We start from the raw sequence: 9,918 nt of genomic DNA, 5'->3' as shown, positions 1-9,918 counted from the left end.
GCCCCCGACTCGGTTAGCGAGCCGCAGGGCCTGATGGGACTGCACGGGAGTCGACCTAGGGCTGTGTAGGCGGGGCTTCTCCGGAGCCTTCCCAGGGCCGCCCTGCGAACGCTCCGCCACTCGGTCCCGTAGCTGAGCTTGTCTCGCGCTGGGGGCTCTCGGGCCTCTGTCTCTGACTGACAGGCCTCTGTGCCGGCCGCAGCCGCCAACCTTGGAAACCCGGTGTGGCCCTTGGAGGATGACCGTTTCGGTCCCCTGCTCCCTGTGGAGTGGGCGGGCTGACAGGTGAAGCCAGGGGACTTCAGCTCTACTCCTGTGATGCTCTTAGATAGCAGGTTCAAGAACTTGGAGCCTGTCTCCCTGCCTGAGAAATGGGGAATCCGCCGTAACTCTTCCTGTGGTGTCAGCTGCTCCCCTCTGCAGGCTGCCCCAGAGCCCTTTACAGTCTTAGGGTACTGACCACCCTGTGTGAGCCTGTTGTTCCCTTCAAACTTCCCCGGAAGGCAGGACCCTGTCCTCATGCACAGGGTCTGACATGCCCACAAGGCTTACTTCGGGTTTGTTTATGGCCTGGAAAGCCTTCTACTGGGTTCTGGAGGTGGGAGCTGCCCATGGGCCCTGCTGCTTCTGGAAGGCTCTTGAGCAGTAAGCAGTAGAAGCAGCCTTGGATTAGAACAAGGGTGGGCTCCAACTGCCCATCAGCAGATGAGTGGGTAAAAAAGCTGTGGTACATTTACACCATGGAATACTATGCAGCCGTAAAAAAGAAGGATCTCTTACCCTTTGAGACAGCATGGAGGGACCTGGAGAGTATGCTGCTAAGCAAAGTAAACCAGTCAGAGAAAGACAAGTATCACATGATCTCACTCATATGTGGAATCCAAGTAACAAAAGAAACTGATGAACACAGTATTTCCAGAGACATGGAAGCATGGAACAGAGTGTGGAATCCCAGAGGCAAGGTGGGGGAGGGTGGGTGGTTGACAAGAGATTAACCAAAGACCTTGTATGCATATATATGCATAACCCATGGGCACAGACAATAGTGTGGTGAAGGCCTGGGGTGGGGGGGGGGCAGGTGTGGGCTAGAAGGAATCAAGGGGGGGAGGGGGAAGGGACATCTGTAATACTTTCAACAATAAAGATTTAAAAAAGGAAAAAAGGTGGGCTCTACTTGCTTCTGTAGGTATCATTTCAGTTTGATCATAACCCTCAGCTGACTAATACAGAGAAATACCAAAGCTTATGATCACCTAGGTCTGAACAGCAAAGAACACAGGTCTGGGATCCTTATCTAACAATAGTTGCGCTTATTGAACATGTGAGTCTGCTTTGTGCTTCATAAGCAAGAGCACATTTTAATCTTACAATAATCCTATAAATTGGTTAGTACAGATACTTGTTAGGTCTGATCCCCCCTCCCCTGGGAACTGACCTTTAGGCCACTTCACAATGGGCACTCTGCTTGCTTAGCCCACATTCCACTTGCTAAGACCATTATCTCTCCCCTCCAGAGTTTCCCGGAATCCAGGCCTGCACAGAGAATTCTCCGCCCAGAAAAAGCCCGCCTAGAGTCCTTTAAAAACTTCTGACTCCCCATCTTTGGGTGCTGGCGCCATTTGGGGGCTCAGCCCCTCTGCGTTTCTAGATGACCTAATAAATTCATAATTCTTCACCCCTTTTGGCCTTGTGTGTTCCTCCTTTGACGACCCTAACAGTACTGTCATAAGGGGAAACAATCAGTTAAGTAACTTGCCTGGTAACAAGGCCCAGGTTTTAATTCAAGTGGGTTTGATGTTAGATACTATCCTGCTATTAAATCTGCATTTACCCTCTAAATCAGAACAATTTGCTTACCCTCACATGTTTGTGGTGGACGGTAGGGGCATGTCATACAACCCTCTGAAATATATTTTCTCTCACTATATACATCTCTCCCCTTCCATAACTTTATGGTCCCTGTGCCCTGCCATAAAAATATATTTTCTTCCTTACACTCTTCTAGTATAAGGTTGTTCAAATAATTTACTCCTTGTATTTGTTTTATTATATGCTTTAAAACAGGATCTCTAAAATGGTACATTACTATTGGAATAAATAAATGAGTGGGTAACTATAGCATGAGTGTGAATAAGTCAGCAATGAAAAACAGCTTTGAAATAAAGATTCGGGAGCAGTGAATTGAAAAGATAGAGAAGAGCAATTTGAATCAGGTGGTAATTAGGCCTCTGTAGGTAGGTAGCTCTCCTCCCACCACTCCCTTCAACTAGGGCAGTGGTCAGCAAACCCATTAGTCAACAGAGCCAAATATCAACAGTACAATGATTGAAATTTCTTTTGAGAACCAAATTTTTTAAACTTAAACTATATAGGTAGGTACATTGTTATTAACTTAATTAGGGTAGTCCTAAGGCTTAGGAAGAGCCACACTCAAGGGGCCAAAGAGCTGCATGTGGCTCATGAGCCGCAGTTTGCCGACCACAGAATTAGGGTAATACACACAGCTCCCACCAGAATCTGAAATAAGTGGAAAAGATAGGGATGAACCTGAATCAACTTGAACACAAGAAAAAAGGGGCAGATGAAGGTGGAAGACAGAACAAGGACAGATGCAAACTAAATCAGGATATTGTGCTAAGCCTGGACAGCAGATAGAGCACTTTGTCCAAGTCCCCAGGGCCTGTACCAGGGAACACACTGCCTTTGGGCCAGCCTGGACTCTCTGACCACCAACAGCCTGACTGGAGTCAAAACACTGGTGCCCCCACTTTCCTGGCCAGGACGGGGCTGGTGGTGCCCACGAATGCCTGGGCCTACTGCACTGACCCTTACAAGAGGGCACAGCTTAAGGCCATTCTCTCCCAGATGAACCCCAGCCTGGGCCTGCAGCTGTGCAAGGCCAACACCTAGGAGGCAGGTGTGCAGGTGAGCCTACGTGTGCTCAGGTTGGTACAGTGCTCGCTGGGCCTTCTCAGCCTGCACAGCTGCTCTCCTTGGGGCTGTAGAGGCCCCAAGGTACCCCTACCAGCCTGGGACTACTATTCACTAGTGCTGAGCCTCAGGGACTTGATCCAGCTGTGGAAGGATGGGAAGGATGAGAAGGACAAGGAGAGGAAGGAGGTTTCGGGTCCCACAGAGGAAAGCCAGCAGCAGCAGAAGTCACCACCAAGGCCAGGGTTGCAAGAGGACAAGCAGGAGGAACTCTGGCAGCAGGACAAGTTGGGGGAGGAAGATGCCTCTAGTCCTGGGCGGAGCAAGCAGGCCCAGGGAGATGCCCACCCTCTCAGGAAACCCAACTTCCGGGCAAAATTTGTCTTCCCCTCCTCAGTCCTCTGCTGGCCCCTTCCTCTCTTTCTGCTTTTACATTTCTGGGGCAACAAGAACAAAATCTTCCTGCTTCCTCCTTTTATTTGATGAAGGAGAGGAAGTTCTGAAAACTTGTATTTTACATGGCCTCCATGTTTTGTAACTTTTTGAAGCAGGGTGTCAGCTTTAAGCATTTGCTAACCAAAAGTCTGGCAATCATTATTAATTGGAAATGGGAGACAAAGAAGGGTTGCAATCAGTGAAATATGTAATCAGAATTTTGTTTTGGCTCAGTGGATAGAGCATGGGCCCACGGACTGAAGGGTTCTATTCCAGTCAAGGGCACGTACCTCCGTTAAAGGCTCAATACCCTGCCCTCGTCGGGGTGTGCTCGGGAGGCAACCAATCGATGTGTCTTTCTCACATTGATGTTTCTCTCCCTCTCCCTCTTCTTCCACTCTCTCTATACATCAATGGAAAAATATCCTCAGATGAGGGTTAACGAGAGAGAGAGAGAGAGAGAGAGAGAGAAGAAAAGAAAAAAAAAACACAGAAAAAGTGTGAGAGACTGTAGGGAGAAGAATCCCAGAGAAATCCTTCACAGATGAGACACTGAATTAATGTAGTTACCTTGAGAACAGCTGTGAATGAGGTTAAACAGGCCTTTTGCATTTCCTACACAAAGTCACAAGCTTTTCTAGGATTAAAAGACTCTTCCTCTTTATTTTCCATTTTTGGATCCAAAATATGGCAATTTTTTTGTGTAAAGATTGTAAGACCAGATGGGAGAGTGCTTATGTGAAGTGCATTTCTGGAACTAGTAAGATAAAAGTGTGTGGGCAATGATGTTAAGTGGAGGAAGAATGTGTTTCCTAATGGAGTGTGACTTAATGCTGTCTCATTCATCATGGCATCCTCCATGCCAGACATATTTTTGGTTTAGGGTTAAGTCAATAGTCAGTCCTTTTATCTTGAATATTTGACTGAGTCGATATATAATATTTATTATAATATTAATACCACATTCTTGGTTGTATTCAAGCAGCCTAAAGAGTGTGCTAAGTCCCAATAGGTACTTTATGAGGAAAATTGGCTCCACTATAACCATCTATACCAATGATGGTGAACCTTTTGAGCTCGGTGTGTCAGCATTTTGAAAAACCCTAACTTAACTCTGGTGCCGTGTCACATATAGAAATTTTTTGATATTTGCAACCATAGTAAAACAAAGACTTCTATTTTTGATATTTATTTTATATATTTAAATGCCATTTAACAAAGAAAAATCAACCAAAAAAATGAGTTCACATGTCACCTCTGACACGTGTGTCATAGGTTCGCCATCACGGATCTATACTAATAATAGAGGAATATGCAAATTGTCCAGAACGCCGTCACAGTAACAGTAATGACCAGCAGGCTGAGTGGGGCGACCAGGCTGGCAGGGGGGGCAGTTAGGGGTGATCAGACAGGCAGGCAACGGAGCAGTTAGGAGCCAGCGGTCCCAGATTGTGAGAGGGATGTCTGACTGCCAGTTTAGGCCCAATCCCAGGGATCAGGCCTAAACCGGCAGTTGGACATCCCCCGGGTGGTCCCGGATTGCAGAGGGTGCAGGCTGGGCTGAGGGGATCTCCCCCTCCCATCCACCCCCATGCATGAATTTTGTGCACTGAGCCTCTAGTTAAAAAATAATTTTAAAAAACAACCCTCCTAATGTTGATTTTGTTGCAGAAGCTGTTTATTTTATAAATATTGTGTTTCAGATAAAATTAAGTGGATTTGAACATAGAGAATATTGTTCTACTTTATGTTTTGAAATTTGTATTAAATTGTAAAATATGGGCAGATAAAAAAAATAGCCTGCTATATTTGATCAACATTTAATTAACTCACCCCTAATGCCTTGGCAGGGCCAGACCAAATGATTTTGCAGGCCTTATACAGCCCGAGGGATGGACATTCCCCACCCCTGTACTGGATCAACTGTCCTCAAAGGCACAAAAATCCTTCTCCATTTATACGCCTGCATTGGGACCACTTTTCATCCTCTGCAGCCCAGGGCTTGGTTCTGAAATTCCATCACAGGTCTAGCACAACACAAACTGCTTCCTTCCTCATTTTCCCTCGCTTCTCCCTCCCAATGGTCTCCATCATTTCCACAGGAACAATTTTAGAGTGAGTAATGACAACAGAAAGAAGGGTGGTCATAAAAAAGAAGAGGGGGCTTTGGGGTGAAGAAATGTTCAATTTCTTGCTCTGGGTTTTGCTTACCTGGGTGTGTTCAAATTCATCAAGCTGTACACAGGTGTTGAGTCCTTTTATGTATGTATTTAAAACTTTTCTTTTGCTTATATGTGTGTGTGTGTGTGTGTGTGTGTGTGTAAATATATATATATATATATTTCTAATTGGGGTAAAATACACACAATATAAAATTTACCATTTTCACCATTTTAAGGGTACAATTTAGTTGCTCTAAGTATATTTACACGGTTGTGCAACCATCACCAGCATCCATCTCCAGAAATTTCATCTTGCAAAACTAAAACTCTTCCTAGTTAACAGTTCTCCATCCTGCCCAACCATTGTCTACTATCTGTCCCTATGAGTTTGACTGCTCTGGTGCCTCATAAGTGGAATCATACAGTATTTTTCCTTTTGTGACTGGCTGTTATTGTTCTAGTCAAAGAGGAATCCTTGGAGGTAGCCAACTCTATCTTACAGAAGATCCTGTATAAATGTGCATTCTTCAAGGAGACGCCTGTCCTGTAGGTGCAATGGATGCAAGAACTGCTCGTATGTTCATTGTGTGAAAGACTTCTATTTATAACATATCTTTGCTCAGACATGCTGAATCCATCAACCAGAAGCTCTTTATTTTCCGCCTCTCTCAACACACTCCTCACCATATTTTTTAACATTAAAAAAAATCTTAAAGTCACAATTTGAAAAAACTGCTTACATTTCCAGAGTGAATTTTGTAGTTTACTGTTATGAAGTTTTTTACATGTGTATGATTTTAAGTATTGACATGTTTGTAATTTGAGTGAATTATGCTGATGGTATCACCATCTCCTAAAATTGTGTTAGTTATGTTTTTTGGGGGAAATTGAAACTTACAAGAACTTCCTAGCACATGGTGTTGGAAAAACTTGGTTTCCACATGTCACTAATCATTATAAAATGTTCTATATTGATGCACTGATAATAAACATGAAATGAAAAAATAATAAAAAATAAAGGTACACGGTGAAAATGTGTAGGTACGAGGACATTTGGTCAGCCTGTGGATTATTTTATTAATGCTACTCTGGGTCTGGCACTCTGCAGAGCATTTTCCGCTCCTTCTTATTAGTCCTCACAACTCCATTTTCACTTTTCAGATGAGAAAACTCATTTGTAAAGTCAAAGAGATAAAATAACTTCTGAAGTCACATGGCTGGAAAGGAGAGGTGCAGAATTCAGACCCTTGTCTGTGTCCCTGGTTTCTGGGCCTGGACGCAAGCGTGAGACTGTCTACCTTACAGAAGTGTTATGGGTCCCCACTGAGCACACACCTTCTAATTCCAGAGACCATGTGAATTACAGAGCATTCTTTATCCGACTCTGAATGGCAGACAACTTGTCTACCACCCATTTGGGGGTGCATCTCGGCCCTGGCTATGCCAGCCTACAGTCCTCCCGCCCTTGGGGGCCTGGCCATGGCCAGGAATTCGGGGCTGTGTATGGATGAGAGCCCCTCCTCCCATCCCTCCATCACCCATGAGCCCAGGGCCACTGACCTCCTAAGAGCTATCGAAATGCCCAGCTCAGGTGCCACCTGGGCCAGGCTGGCTAGGACCTCCCTGTCCATAGAACCTAGGCTTTTTCCAAAACATCCAGCAGAACAGATTTTGCACTTAGGGTCTGAAATGTGGGAACTTTTCAACTTGTGTTCTGGGGATGATTTTGAATGTGCTGTTACCTTAGAGCCATCAAAGGACTGAGGCCAGTCTTTTTGTTGTTGTTGTTGTTATACTGTATCCTTTAAAATCACCCCAAAGTGTACTTATAAAGCAGGAATTGTTTATGTGGGAAGTGCATTTCTGACCAGGACTTGGAATGAGACACATGACGGGCATTGCCAAATGTCATTAAAGCAAAGACGCAACATGCAATTCTTGTAATTACATACAGAAAAGTCTTCCCCAAGAGCGATAAACTCCAGCTCCCTAAATGCATCAGAGCTGAGCAGGATCGGGGATGAAGGAAGACTTGAGGGACAGATGAGGCAAACATGTCCAAAATTACTTCTTCATGACACGTGAGAAGTGGTAGCACTGCTGGAAGAACCCTGGGAAACATGATTGTAAGTCAGTAAGTACCTGTGAAAAGACAGAACAGCCACTGCAGTCATGTCTCAAGTTTCTTGTGTAGGCACACAATGTTTGCTCATTATATCTAAAATAATAAAAATTGTTATTCTGAAAATCCACTCAGTGATTCTATCAATAAAAACAATTAACCAACCACAGAACTAGTGATTTAAATTTAAGGACACTTTTTATTACTTATCTTATAAAATGGCAATTTTCAGTAACAATTTAGTCTAAGAAAGATACTGTTATAGCACAAACATATCATTTTAGTAAGAGTTTTGTAAATATTATGATCTAAGTTAACATTTATGTACCAAACATCTTCAAATATAGTACTAGAAAGAGTTCACTACTTTTAGTATTATTTTAATTCCTAACTGACCATAAAAAGTTTTGTTAAGACATTCTATAATGCAAAAGGGGAAAAATCCTCTGGACAATAAGAAATATTTGCATGAATAAACCTAAGCTTTTGTGGTATAATATAAAACTAGTCAGAGAAGTACATTTTCTGACTTTAATGTTTACAACTTATATTTTAAAGTTACTTAGACTATCCGTGGGGGTGGGGTGAGGCAAAGGCAGGAATGTATTGTAAATGTATTGGCAAAAACATTTACCCTTTGAAATCTTGCCATACTCTCATAAATTAATGTTACAAATATCTGAAGAAAAAGTTTAAAAGAAAAAATTTCAGAAGAAGGATTTTATTCAGTAATACTAAAGAATCAAAGGAAGTGTTAATAGGAGAGAGAAAAGCCTAAACTGAAAAGATATCTAATTTTGTTAGGTTAATTTCCTAGAAGGATGTCTGAATTATATTCATAGTTCTTATTCTAGGTATTCTTAGATGAAAAATCTATGATCGCTTACTTAAAGATTAAAGAAAGCCAGGGAATATCAGAATAGTCTGGCTTTCTCTTTTTAAACTTATGGTGTCTTTTTCCTGTCAATTTCATGGGGAGAAAAAGAATATATCAGTAAAATAAAGGTGTTTTTTTAAAAAGTGAGTGAGCCCTAGTCAGTTTGGCTCAGTGGATAGAGCGTCAACCTGCGGACTCAAGGATCCCAGGTTTGATTCCCGTCAAGGGCACATGCCCAGGTTGCAGGCTAGATCCCCAGTGAGGAGTGTGAAGGAGGCAGACAATCAATGATTCTCTCTTATCATTGATGTTTCTATCTCTCTTTCTCCCTCTTCCATCCTCCATGAAATTAATAAAAATATATTTTTAAAAAATAAATAAATAAGTGAGTGAGTTTATAAATATTATTTAGAATTTAAAAAATGGATTTGGGTACTGTGAATGTAGTGATATTAAGTGTTACAGAATGTGTAATACTAACTGGATGCCTGGGCTCCTAAACACAGGAATGGAAGAAAATAAATGTCTTGTATACTGCAGATTAAAAATAATGTGTGTAAAGTTAATAGGTAAGACATTAGAGTTCAAAAATAAGCTTAGGGATTTAAAGAAAATCTATTAAATTGAGAGGGGAATCATTTCAGTGACATTTCCAAATAATTAACACGTTAGAAAAAATAATATCTGGAATCTGGCCCAAAGGGAGAGGCAATTTCTGTTTCTATTGACATTTGGATGTTTACAATGATGGGTTGAATACAGAGCGACTTTTCTCACTTCTCAGTGGGAGGGAGAAGGAGCCCCACTTCCGGGCCATGGATCCCTCAAAGAGCAACACTGTGTAACATGAGCTTTCATTTTCCACAAGAATTGAAATTAGAACATTCACCTGCAGAAATCCCATAGGCACAATTGCAGAATTTAATTTCTGTTTAAATGATGGGTTTTCAGGGAAGTGAATCTAATTTTACATCCTACCCAGGCTCTAAGTGGGCCAAGTAGACTGTGGTCAACTGCACAATACTGGCCTCTTCGTGGCATCTATCTACACTAATAAAAGAGAAACATGGTAATTAGCGTATGACCGCTACCCTTTTCATTGGCTAATCAGTGAGTATATGGAAATTAACTGTCAGCCAAGATGGCGGCCGGCAGCCAGGCACTGAAGTGAGCAGGGAGGCTTGCTTGCTGCGGACTCCAACGTTCCCCGCCTCAGTTGCCGGCCTCTCAACTGCAACTCTAAGCAACTATGTACTATGTTGAAAATAAGAAGCTAAACAAAACACCAGAAACCGGCTTCCATTCAGCCGGGCTCGGACTGCAACAATTGTATCGATGTTTTCAGCAGCGAGGCCTCAGAGCTAAAGCTGGCCCAGAAAAAAAAAAAAAAA

At 42.7% G+C, this 9,918-nt stretch overlaps 1 protein-coding gene across 1 annotated transcript; it reads left to right on the top strand.

Moving 5' to 3' along the window:
* The first annotated feature begins 2,581 nt into the window (after window positions 1-2,581).
* On the top strand, window positions 2,582-4,152 carry ZAR1L (zygote arrest 1-like). The gene is given in 4 exon segments (XM_014528123.1): window positions 2,582-2,625; window positions 2,627-2,674; window positions 2,676-3,302; window positions 4,038-4,152. Coding segments are annotated over 4 exon segments (834 nt in total).
* Window positions 4,153-9,918: the final 5,766 nt, after the last annotated feature.

Source organism: Myotis brandtii, unplaced genomic scaffold, assembly GCF_000412655.1.
Source record: "Myotis brandtii unplaced genomic scaffold, ASM41265v1 scaffold62, whole genome shotgun sequence".
NCBI classification, from domain to species: domain Eukaryota; kingdom Metazoa; phylum Chordata; class Mammalia; order Chiroptera; family Vespertilionidae; genus Myotis; species Myotis brandtii.
Note: the sequence above shows the minus strand (reverse complement) of the source record. Positions and strands in the feature narration are given on the sequence as shown.